Source organism: Sturnira hondurensis, unplaced genomic scaffold (genome assembly GCF_014824575.4).
Source record: "Sturnira hondurensis isolate 20B ecotype Veracruz unplaced genomic scaffold, ASM1482457v3 Scaffold0019428, whole genome shotgun sequence".
In the NCBI taxonomy this organism is placed as follows: domain Eukaryota; kingdom Metazoa; phylum Chordata; class Mammalia; order Chiroptera; family Phyllostomidae; genus Sturnira; species Sturnira hondurensis.
The window spans coordinates 8,137,141-8,164,981 of NW_028092059.1; the positions used below are offsets into that span (position 1 = coordinate 8,137,141).

Below are 27,841 nucleotides of genomic sequence, written 5' to 3' on the forward strand. Positions count from 1 at the left end.
GACCAGAAGGGAGCAGGCACTCCCACCATCCCCACGCCTGGCCAGGCTTGCCCAGCCGACAAGGTACACTCCACTGCGCTGTGCGCTGGCAGAGCTGGGGTGCCCCACATGCAAGTTTCAGCCTTCACAGAGTGTGCTCATAGTAGGAGCACACTTACCTCGCTCTGAACATCTTTGCAGTGATGGGCGTGAACAAAGGGCACAGCATCTGGAGGCAAGATGTAACCGGTGGCTTTTTGTTTCTCCCAGCCTTCCTTGTAGAGGTACTACAAGACAGAGGGCCACAACAAAGGATTAAACTGAGAGGTCAGCACGGAGGGATAAATCGTGTGCACACATCTCCGATAGTTGTAACACGGTCCTCTGTTCCCACACAAAGTCCCAGACATCCGGGTAAAAGCCCTACCGGGTCCAGTATCCGGGCTGCCTCCTGGACAGTGTGCAGCAGCGGGGTCTCCGTGAGGGTGTACTTTGATTTGTTGTCATTCCAATGTTTCCGGTATTTAATCTGGAAATATGAGGCAGGGGGTAAGTTACTTGATGCTAAGAAACCATAACGTAAGCAAATGCTAGCTAGCACCAATGATCTCAGTGATTACGTCTGTATCTCAGATGACGATCACATGCTGCTGAGTGGAAGTAGGTGGAGATGCTCAAGGCGACATCTATCTGATTGGAAAATTTTAGAATGACAGTCAAGTACTCACGTCATTTAGGATCTCCCCACTTTGTTTCGCTGTGACATAATCCACTCTGTCATCCACAGGAGTAAAGTTCAGCGTTTCGATTTTTGTGCGATATTTACTCTACGGGAAAGAAAATAGACAGCTGTCTCTGGTCCTATGTGAGCTGAGAACGAAAGGCTAAATTTGAGGGTCCTTTTCTGCTGGAAGCAGAGAGCGCCATGGTGTTTCCTTGGCAATTTGGCTTTCTTCATAGCATTTTATTTTTTAACGAATGGGCTTTCTTCTTATACCTCCCACAGATTTTAAAGTAGCAGGTTTGCTTAGCTTCCAAAGTCATGTAATGGATCATTATGCACGTGTATCTTATGTGGGTTATAAATCTCAACACATTTTTTCAACTGGACAAACTTCTCTCAAATACTTTCCTATTGCTGCCAAAAGACGTTTTTCATTTATACAATCCCAAGCATCAGTGAGTGTGCTGGACCTTGCATTACAGATGTGGTCCTATAGCATCATAGCAGCAGTAGAGCTTATTTTGGGGAAAAAATGTATGTTTGGCTTAAATGACAGCAACTGAAATTGTTTCAGTTGTTGGTATGGTATGGCCAAACTGTGGCTTGTGTATTTCTGTTCAGTCATTGAAGATAAAAGATGGCAAGAGAAAAGGCGGGAGTACCTACCTCACTAAAGATATCCCCAGCATATTTGGCGTGATTGACAGAGACAGAGTCATGGGGCATCCACCCGATCCCACGCAGCCATTCCAAGTCGGCCTTGTAAATAGCCTGTGAAAACAAGGCCGGGGTCAAGTCAGCAACCCTAGCCATTGTCCTATTTGTTCTGTCCATGGGTCTGATGGAGAACTACAGTTTAAGAATGACACACTCAAGCAGCCAGGCAGGTAACATCAGTAGTTAGTTAGGAGGCCAGATGGTATAGTAAACTACAGGACATATTTTTTACTTAAAAGACATTAAATAAATACAGCAATAACCGATAGCTGCAATTCAGCTATCGGTTATTGTCGTCAGGGCTAACACATGTTCAGAGCTCCATCCTCTGATTTTTCAAGAGAAATGGGAAACCCTAGACTTGTACACAAAATACCCTTGTCTAAAAACCCTGGCAACCTCAAAAGTTTTACACATTGTGTCAGCTAAACAGCATATCTGTGCCAACATCCTCTCCATGGACTGCCCATATTTTACTTGGGATATAAACCTCTGTTGCTACTGAAATTGTATAGAAATAATATAATTATCCTTAGCCTGTAATAATTAAGAACTATATTCATGTTATCATTTATTTGTTGACACCAAGTCTAGAGGTGATTTTGATATCATATTATAAAGTATAACTAAAACCAAGTTCTCGGCTGTACAAGACGTAAAGTAAGGATATAAGGACTTTTGACAAACTTTCGGGGAGTCATGGCGAAACAGAGAAGAGCTCATCCTGAAACGCAGGCCACTCACATCGCTTTGCAGTTCGTAGGCTTTTTTGGCCTGAATCACGTCGTTCTGGTCAGGCAGGCACGTCCACTGGTGTAAGTAGTTGCGATAATCAATGTCACTGACCAGGATCTGGCATTTTTTCGAATGCAGGATGGAAAGCATATCCACAGGGCTTTGGAACTTCGTCTTCCATTTGGCCCAGTTCAGCCGATACTCTCTTTCATTCTGAATCTTGCCAGCTATGAGGGCCCAGCGGATCCTGTTGTCATCCCTGGCGGTGAGGGTGCCCACGTAGTGGCCCTTCTGCTTCTCATGGTCAAGTTTGTATTTATACTGGGGATGCAAAAACAAAGCAGATGGATCACAGTTTGGTCTCTTAATGCACCTAGGGCATCTGCTTAAAGAATGGAGATGCTACACAAGGCCACACTTACGTCACTGGCAATCTCCCTGGAAGCCTTGGCGGACTGTATCGGGATGGCGTCTAGCCGCACATCACAGCTCATCTTCATTTCCTCCCAGCCTTCCCGGTAAATTTTCTGAGAGAGAACAAAAGACATCATTCCAGGTTCAGGTCTAGCAATGCGGCCAAGGGCTCACATGGAATTATTATTAGAGGAATGCAGTTTTGAAGGCCCAGAACCAGGTAAAGAAGTGACAATAGGTGAAAGAATCCTTCCGCACCATGGCACTGAAATATAAAATCGTGTTGGAGTCCAGGTATCTGGGTGTGACAAGAGTTCTTTCTTTTTAATTTGAATCATAGTCATGAAGTAGTTGTTCATGGTTTATGTAAAGGAGTTTAGTTGCTTCTGGTATTGCTAGCTTTGGGATACATATATGTTCAGGCATTGATGGGCTATTATTAACTATCTTTAATTCAATAATTCAATTTATTTAACTTAAAAAATTAAATTCAGTTTTATAATCTTCAGCATTATAAACTTTTTACATTTGGGGGGTTTCCCCCAATATGATTTTCTAGATCTTATGTGATTGAGGCTGCACATTGTTTGGAAATGTTAGATGTTCCTGCTAAAGCACAACTGGGTATTAATAGTCATTTAAAAATATGTAGTCTGTTTGTTTGTAAAGAGGAGTTAATTAATAAAGTGACTAGTTTACAGATAACTTTAAAAATATATGTTCATATTTAAACAGGCACATTCTGTATTGACAATGTCAGAAAGACTCAGAAATGAGAGTAATTTACATGTATAATTTAGACAATATATCCATCAGCATGGGACCTTGAACAGTGCAGAAAGGACAAGTGAATTTCAATTGTCGACAGTTTCATGGCCTTTGCATATCTGAACTATGGGTGCTTGGGCAGATTTTGCATTTGCAAGTATTGATATGTTTTATAGCAGTTTTTATTCAAGCTTTTGCATGTATTTGGGTGGGCCTATTTAATGATCGACATTGTTTTCTGTGCAAAGTAAAATGTATTCTTCACATTTAAATGTATTATACTAGAGAATATTCAATGAAAACTTGTCTTTATGTTATTTTAATTTGTGTTTTTATTTTATTATGTATATTATTACATTATTTTTCTTACAGTTTACTTTTTATTCGCTTATATGATCAAATATATATTTTTAAAAGATTTTATTTATTTAGTTTTAGAGAGAGGGGAAGGGAAGGAGAAAGAGAGAGAGAGAAATATTGATGTGTGAGGGAAACATTGATCAGTTGCCCCTTGCAATCACCCAGCTGGGGACCTGGCCTGAAACCCAGGCACATGCCCTGACTGGGAATCTAACTGGCAACCTTTCAGTCTGCAGGCCAGGACTCAATCCGCTGAGCCACACTAGCCAGGGCCAAATATATTTTTTATTTGAACTAAAAAATACCTGGCTTGAGAACAAACTTCATCTATTAACTTTGAGAACATGGTCAAGTTTCTTAATCTTTTAAAGTCTCATCATTCCTACCTGATAAAACAAAATAACCATGTTTTACTCACGAGATTAATTTTAAGATTAAATGCATCAATTTAAAATGAATTTGCCTGGTTACCTATAAAACTGTATACAAATATTCTAAAAATGGTGTGCTTTCTAAATGATGGAGAGGGTTTCAAATAGTGGCTTTTATAAAGATTATAATAGTGGTGACACCATATATAAAAATGTACCTTTTGGTTAACACTGCAAATAGGATGTTTGATTTCTTCCAAAACACAAGCCATTATCATTAATACCTACCTGTCTAATAGCTAAATATCTAAAGTTAATACCTTTACTTTTGGAATAGTTTCAAATACTAGCCTTGCTTATATCATCATATCAATGGTAGGGTTCTGGTATTTCCAGCTGAGAAATTTATCATGTGAAAGAGAGCACATGAGACTTTCCAGAATTTTCCTGCCACAGATGCTTCTGGATCAAATCAAACCACTGAGGAGGCCATGCCGAAATGAAGAGCCGACTGCCTCTCCCTCTAGTCACTTGACAAGCATACACTGCACCGTGATACTGATTCAGGTCCACCCCCCAAAAAATGTATCAGTGCCCTAAAAGTTTGGTGTTCTTCTCAATCCTTGAAAACATTAGCTCCCAAGTGGCTCATTATAATAGAGCTGATGCACTCTTTGGCACATGGTGAGGAATCGCTTGCCAGGCTCCTTCTCACACAAGATATATTATTATTATTGTTTTTGTGAATAGGATTTTTTAAAATTGTATTTATTTTCGATAACCATTTAGTCTCCCTACTCCTCCCCCCCCAAAAAAAAAACCCCACAATCACCACACTGCTGTTGATGCAAAAGTTTCAAATGATGGTGAATTGCACTAAGGTAGTGTTCTTCTTCCAAGGTCATACTTATTCTACACAGAAGAAACTTTTCTGGCCCACAAAGGCAGTACCTTCTTGAACATCGCTGAACTGTGTGGTTAGCCATGTAACTAAATTCTCTCATTTTGCCTAACATATTTTTAAGTCGATTCCTTTGTTTCTCCCAGGCATATAATGATTTATTCTGAGAACATGATAATTTTGTCTTTTTTCTTTCCAAAATTTATCTCTTATCCTTACTCTTACTTAGTGATTTTAGCTAGAAAGAGAAACTTACTTAGCTAGAAGAATGGGAGGAATGTTAGAGGGCCTCCTTATTTTATTCCTGACTCGAATGAGAAGCTTACTTACTGAGCATGAGCCTGGCCTTTGATTTGAGATTTATTCGCTTAGTCACATCAATAAAATACTCATTTTTTCTTATTTTGCAAAGATTTGATTTTAAAAAATAGGAATAGATATTTGGTTTTTGTCATAGATCTTTTCAAATCTGATAAAATGAGCAGATTTTTCTCTTTTGTTCTATTACATTATTAAGTTTCTGAATTTGGAATTCCTGAATGAAACCTAGTCATTTGTGTTATATATTTATGTACCAATGAATTTGATTTGCTCATATTTTACTAACGGTCTTCCTCATTATTGTTGGTCTAGTTTTCATTTGTGAAACTATTTTGACAAGTTTTGCTAACTGTGCTGGCCCTTCTTCTTTCTTTGGGCTCTAGGGTAGTTTGTGTTGTTTTGTTTTTCCTCAAAGTTTTGATAAAGAATTCTTCTTTATCAAAGATTCTTCTGTGAAATCATCTGAGTGGCCTTAGCATTTGAGAGGAGAGAGGAAAGTCTTTAATGACTCTCCTAATTTCTTGCTAGATACTTTTATTCTTTTTCTGAGGTCAAGTTTAGTAATTTATAATTTCCTAGAAAAGTCACTATAATTCAGGTTTTAAAATTAATGTGCAGAGTTTTGCAAAGAATTCTCAAACTGTGAGTTCATCTGACTCCGTCATTAATTCTCCTTTCTTGTCTGTGGGTCTCTTTATTCCTCTCATCTTTCTTGTCCTTATTCCCTTCTCCCTTCTCTCATGCTGACCCTGGCTCACCAGTAACGGACGCTGCCCAGTGACTCCGAGCCAGGGCCTGCTCCTTTCCTCACTCCTGGTCCAGGGCTGATGGAAAGGAGTCTTCCCTGGCTCCACCACCAGTCCGCCTTCTCTCCCTTGGCCATGGACAGGGCCACTGGAGTAGCACCAACTGAGTGACTTTTGGACAAAAAAGGAGTCTGTTGCAGTACTTACATCGCTCACGTTTAGAGCATTGGCTCTGGCGAGATTAATTTCCGGAGTATCTGGCATTATGTGGATCGAAGTTTTATCTTTGTCCCAAAGTTCTCTGTACTTTGGCTATGAAAAGAACCAATAAGAACAAAATTATTTCATAACTTGTAATTTTGCCAGTTCCAATGCACAACTTTCAATTTTTCTGATCCAAAATCTCTTCATATTAAAATACAAACTTCTAGAATCTTTTCACATAAGTTACTCAGGTTTGATATGAAATCTGTATTAATACCTTTTATTAATACTTTGAGTTTTTGTTTAAAATTAACTGGGTACTAATACAGCAACTCTGTCAGTACTATTTATTAAAATCTTTGCTATCATCAATATTATTATTATTAGATAATAATATCAAGTTAATTACTTCCTTTATTTTTAAGACTAATCTAATTTTATTATAGAGAAAATGGTGACTTACAATACTAATGTTTTCAGCATTTGATTTAGCCAGGACAACTTCCGGGGTGTCGACAATACTTGTGTACTTGAGGTTCACCACCGGCGTCCGGTAGACGCTGTCTCGCAGGATCTCCTGGGCGTTCTTGACTCTTAGGACTTCGGGAGACCCTTCAGGCATCCAGCCAATGCCACGAAGCCACTCCAAGTCAGCCTTGTAGATAGCCTGTGAGAGAAAACAGGGTTAGCTAGGAACAGGTTTAAAAAAACTGTCATTAAAACAGGGAAGCCATCTGTACATTACATTTTATCTTCCACAAACCATACTAAAAACTGAGCATTGTCCGGATGAACCTGATTTCTCATTTGCACCGCAGTGCTCTCTCCTGCTTGTTTTCTCTCACAGTGGGTCTGTGTTGGGGTGCATGTGCACATTTTTAAAAGCAGAAAGGTGTAGAAGAAACTCTCTGTTTGGAGGACGCATGGAACATTTTTGAATAATATTAAGTAATCATCATAGTAGTCAATATAGACTTTAAAAACAAGAATAATGGACTCTCCAGTAAGTTCTCCACAAGGCAGCCAGAATGATTTTGTCAAAATTTGTAATTCTGATCTGATGTCACAGCACTCCCCCACCCTGTGGTTTCCCATTAGTCTTAGGATAAAGATCAAAATCTTTACCATGAACTGGAAGGGGAGGAATGATCTAGCACAAGTCTCGACCTGTTCTGACCTGTGCATTCTGCCTGTGTTGGCCTTTCAGCGTGTGGTTTGCACACAGCCCCCTTTGCATACGCTGGTTATTCTGCAGGAATGTCCTCTGTGTCCTCCTCACAGGGCCACCTCCAACTCTCCCCCCACATCCCCACGAAATCAGCACTTCCTTAGGTAAGCTTTGCTACCTCTCATAGGGCCAGAGATCACTCCTTCTCAGCCACCTCACACTGATGTTCTCTAATATCTGTTTCTTCGTAACCAACATGAATGCCCTAGTGCTCTCTAAAGGAACTTCGTCGTATTTCTTATTATTTCTTCACAATTGTATCTTTAGTGCTGAGCACGATGCTTGGCACATGGTGTGTTTAACACATATTTTTAAAAGATAACCAAGATTTCAAGCCCTACCCTAGCTCCCCAATTTTTATTTTAATTGGGTTTTCTTTTTCCAAGATAGCACCTCCCTTTGAGTTGGGATTTTCATTTTCTTGGCTATTAAAGCCTTTTCCCCAGACGCAGGTAAGTGGTTAACCATATAACATTGCTCTATGTTAAATACTAGTTATTAATTTTACTAAAAACTTTGAAGGTGTTTGAAGTTATTAAAATGATATTTTAATAACTAGTTAATAAGATACATATACCAGGCTAAAAAGGTAGTAAGAGAAGTGAAAAATGTAGGAAAATTTCTGCCTTAATGAGGAATGGCATTGTATGTTTTAGTGTATAAAGTTTGATAGATATCCAGAAGTCAAAAGAAGGGATTCTCAAAGAGAATTACATACAAATTTTGAAATTTCCCTTCTTCACTTTCAGTGTACTAACATGGTTCAGGTTAATGAAGAGACTGCACTTCTTTAGAAAATGGCTTACATTCACGGGCTGGCAATTCATTTCAAGTGACGGGCATACTTTCCTGTAGGAAACTCATTCGTAAAGAGAAAGCATCTCTTGAAGCTTAGGGGAACTTAGTTCACATAATCTAAAAAAGGTATCCCTTCTATAGGAGAAATAAATAGCCTGAGGGGATTAATCATTCCCAAGACACTGAATGGGCATAAAATATGACTAAATCTAAAAATACTTGAGGTGAATTAATGAAACATTATATTGTGTAGCATACTCAGCTAAGGAACACTAGTGAGTCTAGAGGACGCTGCTAGCACATTTCAAACTAATTTTCAGGAAGACAGCCATGTCCTTCTTCAATACATAGTTGAAGAACCTTGACAATTCTTATGTCTAATAAACTACAAACATTGAACATGTTAACCAATCTATAGAAAAATTATGAAAAGGAAAAGTTAACAATGACGATGAAGACTTTTTGAGTAAACCCAGAGGTGACTTGGTCAAATACTAAAGACAAGCTTTTATGTACAGAGAGTTGTGTTTTCCCAAGTACTAGAAGGAGTACCCAGGCAAAGCTGTGGAAGGCTTCCTCCCCGGAGAGTGGCCTACCCCTCACGAGCACACACTTACGTCACTCTGCAGGTCATACGCTCTCCTGGCATGGATCACATCGTTCTGGTCAGGAAAGCAAGACCACTGGTGTAGGTACTGGCGGTAGTCCACGTTGCTTGCTAACGCCTGGCCTTCTTTGGCAGTATTGATGGACACCATGTCCCCAGGGATGGAGATCTTGGCCTTGTGGTCATTGTAGGCCTTTTTGTACAGCCTGTCATTCTGCATCTTTAACACATTTGCTGCCCAGACCAGTTTAGGGTCTTCCTTAGCATTCCGACATCCAATATAATGGCCTTTCTGTTTCTCATAAGCAGTTTTATACAGATACTGGTGGATGGGAACAGAAGAAAGAAGAGTTGTTTTTTCAAACTCAGTTTTTTTACACTTCCAGTTCAAAATAGCTTACATTCCCTTACATGACTCTTTGGGGGACACTGTGAGCACCTCTAAGATGAGAACTGTGCTCCCAGTTGTCCTCCAGTCCAGGCTTGCCCAGTCTCCCCCACACTTCAGTCACTGTTCGTCACTCTCACATGTTTTGCCAAAAAACATGTGCCACACATACTTCATACTTGAAGTCAACTTGATTCTTTGCCTACATAAGTTTACTCTTAAAGTGTAAGGTTCCCTAATTTTTATTTTAAAATGTATAATTCTATCTAAATAGGATAAAATCTGTATTTGTTTAGCACTCATTAAAACAAATATATAACCATTTAAAAATGCTTGTTCATGCAGTGCATAAAACTTTCACAGGTACCACCTATGCATGCTGCACTTTGAGCAACAATGGAATTCTTTCTACCCATAAATCCCTAAGTGCTTATAAATTAAGTAATATTGAGAAGGTTTTGGAAAGAAAAATCAAAATTTGTGCTTAAACATAAGAAGAGCAGAACTAAGCAGAGATGCATGAGGATCGTCAAGTTGTTGTAAAAGTTGTTCTTGAATTTGGGATTTGAAAACAAGACTCTAATAACAATGACCTCCATTTTATTTAAATATAATTCCTGAGGGAATAAGTTAAAGATTAGGATGGAATTAACTCCCTGTGTGCCTACTTGTTAGTGTTTGTTACAGTTGGGCAAGGAGGAGCTCTTACATCACTGGCAATATCCCTGGAAGCCTTGGCATGCTGGATCCCAATGGCATCTGCACGCAGGTCATAACCGGTCATCTTGACGTCTTCCCAAGCTTGCTGATAGTGTTTCTGCAAATGGAGATTGCAACACCACAGTCAATCTGAAGAGGGAGCTACTGAGTCAGCACTACTGACATGTTCAAGAACATGTTAATTAACAGTTAAACTCAAAATTACTCTCCCCTTAAGATTTATAAAGTAGGCTGGTTTCATACTGAACTTAAGTTCCAATAGATTTTTAGTGAAATTTAGTAAAGTACTCTCTAATAACTTTTTCTTAAGGGAAGAAATTTAGGAGACAGTAAATCATGTGAAAATGAGGGAAAAAAATATTGTTTGGCTTTTAAAATGAAAAAATCAATGCTGGACCACTAAAAAGAGAACTGAATAGTACTATACATGCATATGTATATTTATGCTGAGTTTTGACAAAACCACTGCATTCTCTCTTCTAAAAAAGATCTGAAGACGTACATCTCCATATTTTAAACACACGTGTAGGTGCACACACACATTAGCTTAAAGACTAGAAGTAAAAGTAGTGGAAGGGAAATGCCCATTGCTGAACTCTTGCTGGAGCACATGGCCGGAATGTTCAGTTAGGCAGAGAGCTGTGTAAGCCAAGGGGATGTGTGGTGTCTTACGTTGCTGATCTGGATGGCGTTGAGTTTGGACTGCAGCATTGCTGGAGTGTCAGCTGGCACATTCACATTGGTCTTCTCTTTGTCCCAGGCTTCGCGATACAATGGCTGGCCAAAATGAAAAGCGAAGCATAATTGATTCGTAAATAAGTCAATTACAATATGAATAAAATTATAGGGACAATTAAAAATTCTCTTTGGAGGTTCTCCTATGTAACTATAGATCACATTCTTTTTAACTTGGAAAGTGCCAATAGTAGCTACAAAGAGGAATATATTTATGTGGAATATAATATACATGTAAAATGAGTCAGAGACACAGTAGTAAAGTGACCCTTTTGCACTTATTCACATGTGCTTTATCAAGTAAACCCACATTGCCGTGAACGACCTACATTGCTGATAACATCCTGGCTCTCTGAGCTCAGATAAACTACTGTAGTGACTAATATTGTTGTCCCTGGACTTTTCAACTTATTTCATGACTGCATGCCAAGAAATGGTGGCTATTTTGTGAGCATGGTATTAACTGGTTGACCTGCATTACAGGCAAAGTCTCCAAATGCATTAAAGCACATATCAGAATCTGTAAAGCATGAAGATGCCCACCACACTTACATTGACCAAAGAGTTATCCAAGCAAATGAAATGTGGATATTGTTCATTGATGGACTATATACAATTCTATCTGGGCATATGTATTTTCAAGAGTCTAATGCTGTTATCAGCAGTTTAAAGTTCACAGTTAGAATTTTCACTGAGATTTCTTCAATGTATCTGAACATATCATAAACCCCACTTACCTCACTGATCTGGAGAGCATTGGTCTTTGCCAGAATGACTTCAGGGGTATCAGCAATGCAGGTGAATTTGAGGTTCTCAGGCCTTGTACGATACATCCTTTCATTGAGAATATCTTGGGCATTCTTCACTCTCACCACTTCCACAGAACCCTCTGGCAACCATCCGATACCCTTCAACCATTCCAGGTCTGATTTGTAGACATTCTGCATGACAAGAGGACCGCAGAGTGCAGCAGAGTCAAATTTGCCTACCAGAGCACAATGCCAGCAAACCACGCACTGTCTCTGCTTAAGTCAGCTGGGTGGCCAATCCCACAAAATTCAAGGATCAGCATTAAATGTTAACCTTGGGTGTTGTGTCTCTGGTGCACATCTCTGGGAGAAATTCCCAGGACCCTACAGGAATTGGAGCAAGGCTGACCAGTGGCAGTGGGGCAATGACAGATAGCAATGGCATAAAATCAAGGTCGAGCTTCTGTGGTCATCATTTGAAATACGTCTTTTAGGTACCACTGGGAATAACACCTGTAGGAATCTTGAAAGAAAGGTCCTTAGATGCATGTACAAGGGGAAAAATATTCATAGCTATGTCTATATGTATTTTCCTCTATATATAATATATAACTATATGTTTTCCGACATGCATCAAATAAACTTGAAATTTAAAACTTTCTTATGTTTAACTGTTCTGAAATTTAGATATCTGATCATGCAAATATACAAGATCAGAACAACTGGGACTAAAAATTTCTACCTAATTATACAGAATAGCAGAGTGACTTTCATCTTGATTAATAAGGCCTTGCCACATAAGAAGGAATCCTCTATAAGATTAGAAAAATGTTCAGAAAACCTCTACTATCATGAAATGTACAGAACACATTAAGTTCCATTAAGATTACCAGTTAAATTAATTCCCTAGGGAACACACTGTGACTAAACACACAGACACACATCTCCCCAAGAGTCTGGTGATAATATACGCACATCGCTCTGCAGCTCATAGGCCTTCTTAGCCTGGATCACATCATTCTGATCTGGCAGGCATGTCCACTGGTGCAGATAATTGCGATAATCAATGTCGCTAACCAGGACCTGGCATTTCTTGGCTTGAACAAGTGACATCATATCCAATGGTGTATTGTAAATTCCTTTAGACTTCTCATAAGCTTTCCTGTATTCTCTGTCACTCTGGATCTTGGCAGCGTGTATGGACCACACCAGTTTGGGGTCATCTTGTAGACTGCGGAAACCCACGTGATGGCCCAGTTGCTTACGGTAGCCTTCTTTGTATTTGTACTAAAGTTGTAAAAACCAATAAAAAGAGATATAACAATAATGTAGTATGAAGATTTTTCATTCAATGTTTCAGAATATTTTCTTAATGTGAAATGGCTCAACATTGGCAGTCATTATATACATCAGCTCACTTTAAGGAAATTAGGGCTTTTGGGTAGTTTTATAGAGGACATGAGTATATTGGGAGGGAAACAGTATGATGAACATGAGTAATAAAAATGCAATCATACTAACATTTACTGAGCAATCACCATACGCCAGATACTATTATGAGTGCTTCAAATGTACTAGGTTGATCTATAAGGTATTGCTGATTTTTTAGTTGAAAATAGTTGACAGTGGAAATTATAAGCTCATTTAATCTTTATAATATATCTACATGGTAGTACTTTTATTATCACATATTTGAGATGGGGAAGATGATGCACAGTAAGGGCATGCATTGTCCCCAAGGTTGCTTGGCAGGTAGAACATTAAGTCAGACAGTCCCCAGAGAATATAGAAGGTACCTCAAGTAGGAAAAAGTCATGTGTGATTTAGGAGACAAGAGTGCATGTTTCAGGAATGGAAAGCAAGTTTGCTGATTGAATCAGAAGGTGATGGTAGTAAGACCCACATCCTGATCACCTGTATTTTGAACTGTCCATGTGATAGGTTGGCTATCTCCTGGTCACTTGAAAGTATTGGCTCTGGGGCTTTGATTTGTTCTTGTGTTTGTGCCATAATTTTTAGTCTGGTCGTGCCTGTTATGCAGTGAGGGGCAAAGCCTTAGGTGTTCACCAGGGCGGGTCAACCCAGTGATTGGGTTGTGATGTGATGCTGTATGTGGGGGCAGGGTCTGAGAAGGAACAATGGTGCTTGCTTCACTCTCCATTGGATTTCAGTCTCTTCTACTGCTTCTCACAAGCAAACTGGGCCTTTCTGGTGCTGTTTCCCAGGTGGGTGAGCTTGTGTGCATTCTAGGACCCTGTGGGTTTCTCCAATGAACTCTCCTGTGAGACTGGGAGTCTCTCCCACAACTTCAACACCCACAAGTATTTTCAATTGGTGTTTTGAAGCTTTATTTCCCGGAGCTGGGACCCTGGGTTGTGTGATCTGTCTCGCTCTCCAGTTTCGCCTGGTTTATCTGTGCATGAATGTGGGACTGCCTGGTCAGTCAGCCTCCTTGCGCACCATGCCCCTCCACAATCCATTGCCTCTCTGGGTCTGTCCACTGCCACCCCATGCCCGGGGTCTGCTAGCTACCACCTGTGTACCCAGCGTCCACCTGCTGCCATCTTGCATGCCTGGGGTCCATCAGCTGCTGCCTTGCATGCCCGGGGTCCACAAGCCACCACTTTTTTTTTTTTTTGCCTCAACCCTTCTCCACCCAGTCTCCCAACTCCACCTCTCCTACCAGTCTGGATGAATGTGTCTATTTTAACTCCTTGGTTGTTGGACTTCTGTACAGTTCAATTTTCTGTCAGTTCTGGGTTTTTTTTTTGTTTCTACATTCCTGTTGTCCTTATTTTGGTTGTGCAAGGAGGCACAGTGTGTCTACCTACACCTCCATCTTGGCCAGAAGTCTGTGTGATTACATTCTTAAGTCTACTTGTTTGAAACTTTCATCTGTGATTTATATTTATGTAGAATGTTATAAATATTTGGGGGGTAAAATCACATATACTTCCTCTATGTTTACCTTAATGCTTTTCTTCCCATTTTAATGTTTTTAAAGGAAGTCTTTAGTGTAAAACAAAATGCAATAGTTTGCATAGATTTTAAAAAAACACCTAAATCCTTGAAAAATACTCTCTCTAGTTGTTGCATGGAGGAGAAGAACCACAAGGAGACAAGGAGCTGTACCTCGCTGGCAATGTCCCTGGATGCTTTGGCTTGCTTGATTTCAATGGCATCTGCTCGGATGTCATAGCCTTTCTGCTTGGCTTCATTCCAGTCTTTCTGGTAGAGTTTCTATTAAGGGAAAACACAGGTTTGATTACAGGAATTGAAAATAAGTGAATATACTCAAAGTAGTCACACAAATCACAAGGCGTAATGTGAGAACAAAGGCAACCTAAGAAAAACAACGGTTACTCCTGAGTTCTTCCTTTGGTTACTGGTTATTTACTTTGTGGAGAGCAGGATACTTCTGATCAAACTTTTAAAGGTGAATATCTAAATCTAACAGTTAAATATCTAAATCTAAACACCTGAAGTCAAACTAAGGTTTCAATATTTGCATTTATCACAATATGGTCCACATCTGAAGAAATCTCATTACAAGTATGTGAAAACTAAGAATCAACTGTGAACCTTTACAAGGTACCATATAAGACCTGATTAGATTTTCCTCCTCATGTTGGCTTTTGACTTTTTAGAGGTCTTTGTTGATGGGACGTGACATAGATATACATATTCTGCACTTTGCATATAATTATAAGTTGTCTTTTGGCTTTTTGTATGGCCTTTAAATGCAAACAAGAAAGTTTTAAATCAATCTAAAACCTTTTAAAGAAAATAGAAAAAGAAAGGCAATAGACTGTTACCTCTTATACTTTCTTGCATAAGAGACTTTTAACTAGGATTTCAATATTCTCAAACAATATACAATGAAACTGAGCTGTAAACACTGGACATAGGACAATGATTGTAAGGCTGAAAGGAGTACATTTCATAAGATTTAGGTATCCCAAATGTTGCAGTGCAGGGACCCAGCTATGTATCTGAACTAACGTTTTAAAGAGAATGTTTATTCACATTGCATTGGGAATGGTAGCTAAAGAGAACATGTCCATCCCTGGCTGGTGTGGCGTGGTGAGTTGAGCGCAGCCTGTGAACTGAAAGGTTGCTGGTGAGTCCTAGGCAGAGTACATGCCTGGGTTGCTGGTCAGGTCCCCGGTGGAGGGGTATACAAGGGACAACTGATTTATGTTTTTTTCTGGCACACTGATGTTTCTCTCCCTCTCTTTCTCTCTAATAAATAAATAAAATCTTTTTAAAAAGAGAGCGAGAGGGTGTCCAACTCCAAAAGCTGAAAACATTTCGAAGCCAGGTAATTTTTTGATAACATGCTGCATAAGCTGACGGGTTCCTCATAAAGGCATTTATACTTCACATTTATGCCTCTTACATTGCTGACTTGCAAGGCATTGATCTGGGCCTGCAGCATGGCTGGGGTGTCAGAGGGAATGCTGATGTTGGTTTTGTCCTTATTCCAGGCTTCTTGATACAGTTTCTGTGGAGAGAAGGGAAATATTATTTCAATATGTAATAAAGAATGAAGATCTGAGACATAAAGTTTAGGTGACTATTTAACCTGGAAAATGTTTTTATATATGTTTGTGATGGTTACTTTCATGTGTTAACCTGATAAACCACAGTACTTAAATATTTGTTCAAACATTAATCTAGATGTTTCTGCGAAGGTATTGTTTAAGATAAGATTAACATTATCAGTAGACTTTGGGTAAAGTGGACTACCCTCTGTAATGGGGGTGGGCTTTGTCCAATCAGTCAAAGGCCTTAATAGAAAAAAATACTGACCTCCCCTGAGCAAGAAGTAATTCTGCCTATTCATTGCCCTTGAGATTGAACCACACCTCCTTCCTGGGTCCCAGCCTGCTGGCCCACCCTGCAGATTCTGGCCTTGCCGGCCTCCGCAACAGTGTGAGCCAGTTCCTTCAAACCAATCTCTCTCTCCTCCACATCATACTGGTTCTGTTTCTTGGGAGAATCCTGACTAATACAATGTTAGATCGCTTAATATGAAGCATTTTTTATGCCATAGGCTTTAGTATTTTATAGAACTTAAATAAATATTTGGTTTTTTGAATTGTAATGGAGTAACAGTTCTCTAATTTTAGTGCTTCCAAGTGTTTGGCAGGAGAAAAGCCCACTGGCATTCGTCAGAGTTCTACCTCGCATGTGCCTTCCCTAAACTAGAGGTTCTCAGAGCCGCTCCTACCACTATAGCCTTTGAAGAGGAGCAGTCTGCTAGTCCAGTTGGGTGGCCTCATCTGGTGACAGAGCCCCACAAAAGGAAAGCTTGACATAAGATGGCTCTTACATCACTGATTTGCAGAGAATTGGCTTTTGCCAGGACAACTTCTGGAGTGTCGGTAATGCAGGTGAACTTCAAGGCTTCTGGTCGCGTCCGGTAGAGTCTTTCATTCATCAGGTCTTGAGCACCTTTCACCCTGGTCATTTCTACTGAGCCTTCTGGCATCCAGCCGATGCCCCGTAGCCACTCCAGGTCCGCTTTATACACACTCTGAAGAGACGTTAGACAGAAATTTTGTTCCCACATCAGACATATCCCGTAATTGGAAGATAAAGTTCATGGGGGAGATGGTGGTTCCAAAAAAGAAGGACCTGAGATTTTACATGACTTGGGGTTTTAATATAAATGATGGAGTAATTTGTAAAAGCATAATCCTTTATACTGGCCTCAAATAGGAATACAATAGCAATAATGTTAAATTTCAGGATAATTATTTGATATTTAAAAATTGTATAACTGAAACATTTTAAAAAGGAAATTTTGTTGACTCTCATTCCATTTTTATCCTATAATATGAGATCCATGGAAAGTCCATTTCGTGTTTTGTGTATAGCACAGCAGTGGCAGTTTTTTTTAAAAAAAATTCATGCCTTGGTTGGTGGGGCTCAGTGGACTGAGCGCCAGTCTGCGAACCCAAAGGTCTGGTCGGTTTGATACCTGGGTCACAGGCCAGGTCCCCAGTTGGTCCACATAAGAGGCAACCAATCGATGGTTTCTGCCTCTCTCTTTCTCCCTCCATTCCCCTCTCTCTAAAAATAAAATCTGAAAAAAAGTGTTTTATTTAAAAAATAAAAATTCATATAATGTGTCTGAAATACATTTTCATCGCCAAAAAATATATAGATGATATAAAAAATAGTCTGGAATATAGGCCAGGGAATAAAGGAGATGACCCAAGAAGGGTTCTTTATCTGTATTCTTTGTTCCTGTGACATAAGTCTTAAGCATGCAGTCTTAAGCATAAGTCTTAAGCATCACAGTGTTTTTATTAAACGCTGTGAACGGCGCCCCCTAGCTCTGTCCAGAGAGGTAGTGCCTGGACAATTAGTAAATCTGTGTCCTCCCATTCCACCCTTCCCAAAATTCATGGTACGCACATCACTCTGTAGTTCGTAGGCCCTCTTTGCTTGGATAATGTCATTTTGATCGGGTAAGCATGTCCAGTGATGCAGGTAGTTCCGGTAATCAATGTCACTGACTAGTGTCTGACATTTCTTGGCCAGCAAGAGGCCTAACATGTCCACTGGGCTAGTGAACTTGGTCTTCCACTTCTCGAAGTCCTTCTTGTACTCTCTTTCACTTTGAATCTTCCCTGCATGTATAGCGCACATAATCTTAGGGTCATCTTCAATGCTCTGAGCTCCAATGTGGTGGCCTTTCTGTTTCTCATACGCTTCTTTGTATTTGTACTAAAATGTCAGAAATACAGGTTTAGAAACCCATTCTGTTATAACCATATACACACAGACAATTCACAGACATCATAAACACCCACCAACAAATAGATAAATTTCATATTGTAAATATTTTGGCATCACTGAATAATTTAAAACTAACACGTTATACTATTACAAACATAACTGGAGTGTAATCATATATCTTCATTGGTGAAACCCTTTTCTGCATCAACTAAAAATATAATTCCAAAGTGTATTTTTCTTCTCTATGACAACAAAGGGCAAGATCTTAGGATGTGGGAAACAGGGCTGGAGGAATGCTTCTGAAAGTAATCACGAAGTGTGGCCGCTGGCTGCACTAAGGTTGTTCAGCAATGGGAATCCCGGGGCAGAAGACGGAGGGCACTTACATCACTGGCGATGTCTCTCGAGGCCTTGGCACTTTTGATGGAAATAGCATCGGCTCTCAGGTCATAGTCCTTCATCTTTGATTCATCCCATCCCTTGGTGTAAAGTTTCTACGTGGAGAATAACCACAACAGAAAAATAAAAGTGTTATGGGAAGTTAATAGGCCAATTCCAGAAAGGAAGGTGGTAAGATAGAAAAAGTATTTTAATTACTCCTAGAAAGGCTTAAACAACTGGAAAACCTCTTACCTGGCTGATGTTGACAGAATTGCTCTTGGCCAGCATGATTTCTGGGGTGTCTGGCATCACGTGGATGGAACTTTTGTCCGCATCCCAAGCTTCCGTGTATAAATGCTGTGAGGAAAGTGAGGAAAACCCCTTTTTAAAAAGCCTATACTTTATAGTTAATCTCAAACTGAACTCATTTAACTATAAAATAGCCTTTTAAAGGTTATTTGGAGGCGAGGGAAGCAAAAGGGTAATGAAGAGAGTCAAACATGGCAATATTTAAACAGCCATATGATTGTTTCATAGTCCGTATGAAGCAACATAATGATCTCAATGATTAATTCTTATCCAGTGAAATGCACGATTCCTCACAGGCCTCCCAAGGACGGAGCTTGGCTATAGACCCTGATGCAGTAGGAATCCCTAGACTGCACAGTCAACCCTAAGTTCAAACCCAACTCCACTGTGTCTGTGTGTGACTTTTTTTTTTAGAGTATGTTTATTAAAGCTGGGGGCAGTGAAACAAAGGAAGGGTTTAGGGTGGAAGAAGGAACAGGATAGAGACTAGGCGGTGCTCTGCTTCCCTAGAAATCTAATGGGAAAGAAGTGAGCCAAGGCGGGGCTGCTGTCCGCTCATGGGTGAGTCAGAGAAAATGGGGCCTTGGGGACACATTCAGGGGTTTAGCACGGGACGAGATGCCACTGCCTGTTGTTCCCCTGTTGCAAGTCTCATGGGCACCCTTGGAGTTTAGGAGAAAGAAAGTAAGAAGTTTAGGTCCAAGTTAAGGCACAGGGGTACTACAGAGAGTCCGCCAAGCTGTGTGATCTTGGGAAACATACATAACGCCTTGGATTCCTCATTTCTTAGAGGAAGATAATCATATCTTTTTTACTGAGTTTTTGTTTTGGTTGAAGATTAACCATAATATACATAAAATGCATCAGTTATAGTAGGCACTCAACAAATGTTATGATATTTTCTATTGCTTTTATCACTGTGGTTGCTGTTGACAGGTGTGGTATAGAATAGAATTTATGGAGTGTTAATACCTCTAATTCTGGAGTTTGCTGAGGGCCAATTTCATATTCTTCACTGAACAAGCACTCAGTCTCACCATGTGAATGTTTGGAAGATGTCCAGGATGGTGTGGGAGAGTTTGGATACATTGAATTAAATCTAAAATGTGCATGTTGGAGGCCCTACTCATTGGATAAAGAATTAACTCAGTCTCAATAAACAGATTGCTAGGGCTCTGGAAAAAAGAACCGATCATCTATCTTGGGTACGAAAACTGAAAACAACAGCAGCTTACTTTTCAAAGTGGATTTCCATGACCTAAGAGAAAGAGTAAACCAAGCAACTAATTTGAGTTGCACACTGGCACGGCTATCAACACTGTGTTTCCCAGACATTAGAACAAAACGCTAAATAGTTATACATTTCTCACTTTATGGGAGGTATGACTCAGGCAACTGGAAATAGCTGAAGACTAACCTTGCTCATTGTCAGGGCATTATTCTTCGCCAGGACAATTTCTGGGGTATCTGTAATGCATGTGAATTGGAGCTTGTCTGCAGGCGTGCGGTACTTCCTGTCACTCAGGATTTCTCCAGCTCTCTTTACCTTCTCGACCTCTACGGAACCAATGGGCACCCATCCAATGCCTTTCAGCCACTCCAGATCAGCTTTGTAAATAGCCTGAAAATGAAATAATGTCAAATATTTATAGAAATTGCCTAGACAATCTGGTGTCTGATTCTTATTTAGCATATACAGAGAATGTGTAATTTTAAATGTTATTTGTGTTAAATTTCTGGGAAGACTCACTTTGGTGTAGAAGAGTTAGTCAAACACTTTGCTCCAGAAGATAACCCTGCTTTAAAGACCTGTGAAATCTCTCTAGTAATATATAATTTCATTGACAAAATCATTTGCAGGAAATTACTTCCTGCCTCCTGATACAAAGCATTTATTTTCTGATTTGAGTGTGCATGCCTCCTTGTGTGGGACTCATAGGCTGGTGGGACACAGTTTGTTCTTATCTAGTTGGGCAGTGGCCTTCACAACCAGTCCTGTAGTAAACAGAGAGGATGAGTGCTTCTGGCTGATCACAGGTTGAATTGGTATGCTTTCTGGGGACCACAAAAAGAGTGTCTTTTCGTACAATTCTATATACATGCTTCTAAGCCAGAAGGTCCCAATATTTTTACTCTATCTTATTTTCAGTTCCCTTTTTCTGTTTATAATTCAAGTAAAACATTTCATTTTTCTTTTACCTTTTCTCTTTGAATTTAAAATAATTGGATGAAGGGGAATTTTTCTCATTGTTAAGGGTAACAATCCTTTTTACTTTTATGGATTTTGGGGAAACTCTTTTTTACAATGCCACTACTTTTATAATTCTTTTGAAAGTGATTACTTTTTAGAGCCTGATTAAAAAAAAAACAACTCATGAGGAGCTACTAAACCAGTGAGGTGGCTAATATTAGTAGGGGCAATTTACAGGCTGAGAACAGAAGTGCCTAACATGTTCCTAGGTAGCTATTGTTTCCAGCTCCTTGAGAGAATTGTCTCCTTGAGACAGTAAATTATCTCAATGTGTAATTCATTCCTGAACTTCCTTTTACAAATTAGAATAAATATTTCCTATAAGTTAAGCAGTCAGAAAAATGCTAATGCAATGAATTCATTTGGAAAATGAGATTGCATTAAACCAGAAATTCTAAATCTGATATCAATGAACTTGGATAGAAAAAAATATATATTTATTTATTTATTTTCACTAATCTGTAACTGAAATATAGCATTTCTTTCAATTGTAAGTTTAGGCAAGAGATCATAGTAGTATTAACACTACCTGGGACTCGGTTGGCAATAGAATTCACAAATATTTTCATATTCTATTATAGTTGTTGCAGACATCTTGAAATTTATGCTCATCACTTCTTTGAAATCAAACTAGTGATTATACCCATTGCTAGATCTTTTTTATTTAATATATTAATAAAAGCATACATCTACATATACACACATATGTGTAAATATGTATATATTTTTAATTTGCACATTTTATGACATTGTTGTGAAAGTTATGCATAGGTTTAACCAGATTGCCAAAAGATTCTATGGCACAAAAAGTGTTAGAACTTCCTTTTTAAACCTTTAAAACACATGCTGAATAATATTAGACCCACTCACATCACTCTGAAGGTCGTAGGCCTTCCGAGCGTGAATGACGTCATTCTGGTCAGGCAGGCAGGTCCACTCATGCAGCGGATGCTTGTAATCTATGTCGCTGACAAGGATCTGGCACTTCTTAGCAAGCACCACCCCCAGCATGTCCACGGGGCTGCTGAACTTGGTCTTCCACTTCTCGAAATCTTTCTTATATTCCCTGTCGCTCTGGATCTTGGCCACATGCATAGCCAACATCATCTTGGGGTCATCCTTAATGTTTCGGGCCCCAATGTGGTGGCCAAGCTGTTTACGGTAGCCTTCCTTGTACTTGTACTGCAAAAGAGAAAAGGGACGTTAGTCTAATGATAAGAATATCTCAAAAGATTTATATGACATTTCACAATTACATACACCCACTATTTCTTTTGTTTTTTGCTCCCACTAGTGTCAGAGAGAAAGGTTCAGATTATCAATCCCATTTTATGAAATAGAAATCTAAAGCCTAGAGGAGATAAGTTATTTTGTTCATGGTCACATCACAAGTAGGTGGCAGAGTTGAGACTAAAATGGAGTAGCATCTGGTTCCTAACATTTTCCCCTTTCTCCTAAACTATACTGAGGCAGGATAGCAAGAAGCTAGAAAAATTCCTTGGCAAGTGGAATGGAGAAACTGAGACAAGAAAATTAAACAAGATCAAACAATTTGAACAACTTATAGCCATTATCTTCTTATAACAAGAAATTATCTTCCCTAACCAAGAACACTTGAGAAAAAATGGTTCATACCTCACCTGCCTAACCAGAGAATACATAACTCAAATCACTCCGGTCTGGGAGATAGAGGTCAGAGACCCAATTTTTGTCATTGGTGCCAGCCAAACCCAGGGACAGATGAAATCAGGGAAACAAATAGCAAAAACCTGGTTAGAGCCAGACCAAGATAAAAGTAAAACAGTAGAGCAGACCAAAGAATACTCAATCCCACACTCCCCTATATGCTTATTCTGATGCATCAGCATATTGAAAATGCACCTGGCAAAGCTGTTGAATAGCCAGTCTGCTGAAACCCTCCCCTAACAGTCTCTCCGACAGAAGAAGGACAAAAACCCTCACTACAAAGAATACCAGCGCAGGCTCCCTCTAGACCACGCCCATGCCCCTTCTTGAGTATGAACTTTTTCCTTCCTCCTAAACTCGCAGGGTCCCCACAAGACGTGCAAGCAGGAGACCAGCGGGAAGTGGCAGTTCATCCCAGGCTTACTTACCCCTGATCCTGTCTGCAAGGCCCCCTTTTTCTCTGACTTCCCAGTGAGCTCACAGCAGCTGTGCCTTGTCTCACTTCTTTCTTACACTGTTTGAAGGGAGTCAAAGCAGAGCACCGCCTAGGCTTTCCACTGTCACTTCTTCTACTCTAAGTCCTTCCTTTGTTTCACTGTTCCACCTTTAAGAAACATACTCTCAAAATCCCCTGGACTTGTGTTGGCTGTGAAATCTTTCCTGCACAAAGTCAAACACCCACACACTGCAGGCCAGCCTGAGGCAGCCCTGCACCAGGCCAGTCCCTGCCTGGGGACAGCACTATCTAGCTTACATGGCATTGCTTAACAAGTAAAGGTAGAGCATCTCGTATAATTTAAGTGAGCATCTTCTGAATTTAAAGATGTGGCTATTTTTCTAAAAAACGCTTTAATATTTAGAATATTTTAGAATATATTCCTTGTAATTACAATACGTAGTGAATTCCTTGGTGGAGGGTATGGGCTATATTCAGGTAGAGTCACCAGGAACAAACTCACCTATTAGCCTGTTAATGCTGTTAAATTTTCACCATGAGAAAGTCCTGCCTGGGGTCAACACTCAATCTACTTTTAAAATTTAAGAATAACATGTTATGGTCCATTTTACCATGAGGTGATCATAGTGTGGGCTTCTGCAGCTGGACAGCCAGAAAATGTTTTAATAATAGAAGGAATAAAGCATCATGTAAGTCACGGGGCCCTTCTAGAACAAGAAAGGTCTGGATGTGGGTTCTAAGAAACTGTGATACAGAATGAGGTCACTGGACACCCTCCCCAGATGGGCCTCAGGAAAAGGGAAGAACTAGAGAAAAGATACAAGTGGGTACAGAGGAAAAGCTGCACTCACTTCTCCATTTGCTATTGTGATCATTTACGGGCAACTCACTAAATGTTACAAAGTCTGAAACAAAACTCTAACATGCATCCATCATAGAATCTTCTTTTAATGCCAGGATACATGGATAGGAGGAGCAGGAAACTGTTCACACTTATATTGATTGACTGGCATGTGCAATTAATGCACTTTTTTTTTTTTTACAAATTTCTGTGTCAACTGCTGCCCAATTTCAAACATGTGAACCTATTTTTAGTGTCCATAAAATATTTATATTTAAGAAAATAAGCCCCAGCTGGTATAGCTCAGTGGCCTGAGCACGGGCCTGCAAACCAGAGGATCGCAGTTCGACTCCCAGTCAGGGCACATGCCTGGGTTGCAGGCCAATTCCCAGCAGGGGACACATGAGAGGCAACCACACACTGATGTTTCTCTCCTTCTCTCCTTCCCTTTCCCCTCTCTCCTTCCCTTCCTCTCTAAAGATAAATAAATAAAGTATAAATATATATATATATATATAAACACTTCAGGGGCTTTAAGAAAAAAAGAAACACTATTAAAAAAAAGAAAATACCTCTATCTTTAATCAATTAGTAGGTATAATGGATATAGTATCTTTTCTTTGTTTTTGTTTGCAATTCTGCACATGAGGGAATCAGTAAATAAAATTGAGACATAGGGACAACAAAAATTTTGTCAAGAGAAACTATAAAAGCTTCCATTTGTGAACATCTTTGGATATGAGATGTGTCTTCTAAAAACATCAACTTACGTCACTAGCAATATCTCTGGAAGCCTTGGCTGCCTGGATCGGAATGGCATCCACACGCAAGTCGTAGCCTTCCTTCTTAGACTCTTCCAAAGCAAGTTTATAGAGTTTCTGCAGAAAGGAGAGTCAGTAAGTCATTCCTCCTTCCATGAAAAAGGAAATTGTTTATTAATTACTTTTTCCTCATCTTCATTTAAACTACAGGAACAAATCCGCAAAGTGAAGTATTAGGATGGGTTTGTACAAAACTTGGTTTCATGGGACTTAAGTATTTTAAGGCACATGTTCTTAAACTTTGGAATTTTATTGATTGGCAAATTTCAAAAATCTCGGGGGGAGATTTGGATTCATGAAACACTCAGTGCACTGTCCTTACTTTTTCTCATTTTACGTGGACTATTCTCAAAGACCATGATCTTTCTGTAAAGTAGGGTTTCAGAACAATTTCCCTGATGAAAATGTTGGTTCTCAATGAGACACATAAAAAATGCTTGCAAATAACATTAAATGGGAATCAGAACTTTAACAAAGTAGCAAAATAATGCAGGGCATAAAAACTCACTGACCATCAAGTGAGTTTCAAGCCAGGGCCTGCCTCATAAATAGTTGTTGAATAAAATAATGATGTAATACCCCTCACTGACATGTAGGGGAAAGAGTATAATTCCTATTGGAATATTTCTCCATAAGCATTTCATTTCCTGATATTCTGTTGTTAAAAGGCTGTCCTACTTTGTGGACCTATCACATAGCCCAGATTGAATCAAGGGAGAAATACCTTTTACTGACAATGTTATTTGGGGTATGTATAATAAGTTAGTCAAAACAGTTCATGAAGGAAACAGTTACAACAGTTCATTTTTGCCTTTCTGTTCACTATGACATCAAAGGTTCACTCACATCACTGTAGTTTATTCGGTTGAGTTTGGCCAGCATGATTTCTGGAGTATCGGGCATGACATGGATGGTTTTCTTATCATTGTCCCAGGCTTCAGTATATAAGCGCTATGGAAAAAAAAAGTGAGGAAAATGATTTTGCAGTTCACAGACTTTTTAAAAATTATATACCAGTCACCTCTCCTCTATACAAAGTAGAAATAAGATTATTAAATTTACATAACTTTCTACTATTTATGTGTATAAATTACTGTATCCAAGAGTATTTAGCTTGCTATTTTGTGGACTCAGAGTTTTTACTGTTTCTTATTAAAATTCGATAGCAGTTCTGAAAAGTATAATTGGGTTGTAGTGTTTAAAGTCTGTAGTTCTAAATAATTACAGCACATAGTATTTTTAACATCAGTTTAATATTTTGAAGAATTAATAAGTAACTACGGCTTTACAATGGAAAAGTCATTTTTAAAGGTATCATAAACCCTCTAGGAATCTTTAAAATGTAGTGATACGTCAGGATGTTCACCTTGTTCTATGGTGAATTTTGACACCTAACGGTGAGGGGTGAAGACTCACCTTGTTCATGTTTATAGCGTTGCTCTTCGCCAGCACTTGCTCTGGGGTGTCAGTTATGCAGGTAAATTTCAGTGCGTCTGGGCGCTGACGGTAGATGTTGTCACTCAGTATCTCTGTGGCCCTCTTGGCTTTAACAACTTCCAAGGAGCCAATGGGCACCCAGCCAATGCCTTTCATCCATTCAAGGTCTGCCTTATACAAATTCTGCAAATCAGCGGGTAACACATTTACTCATTAGTGTTTTGGGTTCACAGTCACAAAATGGCTCACATTAGAAAGACAACAAAACTGCTGATGAACAGATTAGGCTCCCAGCATCATAGATTACTCATTCATAAATATTATTGAATTATGAGTGTGTTTTTTTCTAAGCATTTTTTAGTATAGAGCATTATACCAAGAATTATGAGATTTTTAAAATGTAAAAGACACAGTTATGCTCTTGAATGTATTATAAAATTTTTACACAAGGTAGTATATTAGATATTTCCCTAATTATTCTTTTTATTTTACCCTTACTAGGATAGGTCAATTGTTAATAAAAATTAACAAATTTTAAGAACCAAGTTTATTTTATTTTACTTTATTTTTATTTTTTCTTGACTTTATTGGGGTGGCATTGGTTCACAAAACCACACAGGTTTCAAGTGGACAACTCAACAAAATCATGAAAAAGATAAGAATGTCTTAGTACTTTCTTGTCAGTAGATATAAAATATGAATGTTAAAATAATTTAGCATTATATACCTCTTATCTTAGCTCTCCATACTACCCTCCATTCACATATACATACATTTCTAGCACTTCTGCCTCAAAATGTATAGTTACATATTTTGAGGACTAAGTTTTATTTAACTCAGACAAAGAAAGCCTGAATTACCAGGAAGAAATATACCTGTACAGAATTGATCATTTATACTTTATTTCCTCTTTTACATATAGCTTTTGCGGAAGAAAAATTATGAAATAAACTATAGGGCTGCCAGTGGGAAACCGTTTTTGAACATTCAATTGTGTATTATCCAGAAATATACAAACAAATTCCAGTCCATTGGCAGTAGTCAGAGCCCACGGAGGTGATTCAGAGCTGCTTTTACCATGGAGAAGCCGCATGGGGAGTACTCACGTCACTCTGGAGGTCGTAAGCTTTCCGAGCGTGGATGACGTCGTTCTGGTCGGGCAGACATGTCCACTCGTGCAGAAGATGTTTATAGTCCACGTCACTGACCAAGGTCTGACATTTCTTGGCCAAAACGATACCAAGCATGTCCACTGGGCTGCTGTATCTGGTCTTGTACTTCTCAAATTCTTTCTTGTACTCGCGGTCACTCAGCACTTTGGCAATGTGAAGGGACCACATCATCTTGGGGTCATCATGTACTGCTCGGGCACCAATGAGGTGACCCAGTTCCTTACGATAAGCTTCTTTGTACTTGTACTGAAAGAGAGAACCCAGTAAACGA

General features: G+C 39.3%; 1 protein-coding gene across 1 annotated transcript in view; it reads right to left on the reverse strand.

The window, feature by feature from the left end:
• Window positions 1–27,841, reverse strand: part of NEB (nebulin) — a 203,314-nt gene that overhangs the window by 74,080 nt on the left and 101,393 nt on the right. The window contains exons 73-97 of the mRNA XM_037027771.1: window positions 27,505–27,816; window positions 26,378–26,581; window positions 25,808–25,912; window positions 24,911–25,018; window positions 22,027–22,338; window positions 20,323–20,526; window positions 18,849–18,953; window positions 18,602–18,709; window positions 17,892–18,203; window positions 16,801–17,004; window positions 15,865–15,969; window positions 14,598–14,705; window positions 12,441–12,752; window positions 11,454–11,657; window positions 10,654–10,758; window positions 9,971–10,078; window positions 8,884–9,195; window positions 6,704–6,907; window positions 6,244–6,348; window positions 2,578–2,682; window positions 2,165–2,476; window positions 1,370–1,474; window positions 708–806; window positions 407–508; window positions 159–266 (exon numbers count right to left, since the gene is read on the reverse strand). Of these exons, the coding sequence (XP_036883666.1) occupies window positions 159–266; window positions 407–508; window positions 708–806; window positions 1,370–1,474; window positions 2,165–2,476; window positions 2,578–2,682; window positions 6,244–6,348; window positions 6,704–6,907; window positions 8,884–9,195; window positions 9,971–10,078; window positions 10,654–10,758; window positions 11,454–11,657; window positions 12,441–12,752; window positions 14,598–14,705; window positions 15,865–15,969; window positions 16,801–17,004; window positions 17,892–18,203; window positions 18,602–18,709; window positions 18,849–18,953; window positions 20,323–20,526; window positions 22,027–22,338; window positions 24,911–25,018; window positions 25,808–25,912; window positions 26,378–26,581; window positions 27,505–27,816 (4,368 nt within the window). The remainder of the gene's footprint in view (window positions 1–158; window positions 267–406; window positions 509–707; window positions 807–1,369; window positions 1,475–2,164; window positions 2,477–2,577; window positions 2,683–6,243; window positions 6,349–6,703; window positions 6,908–8,883; window positions 9,196–9,970; window positions 10,079–10,653; window positions 10,759–11,453; window positions 11,658–12,440; window positions 12,753–14,597; window positions 14,706–15,864; window positions 15,970–16,800; window positions 17,005–17,891; window positions 18,204–18,601; window positions 18,710–18,848; window positions 18,954–20,322; window positions 20,527–22,026; window positions 22,339–24,910; window positions 25,019–25,807; window positions 25,913–26,377; window positions 26,582–27,504; window positions 27,817–27,841) is intronic.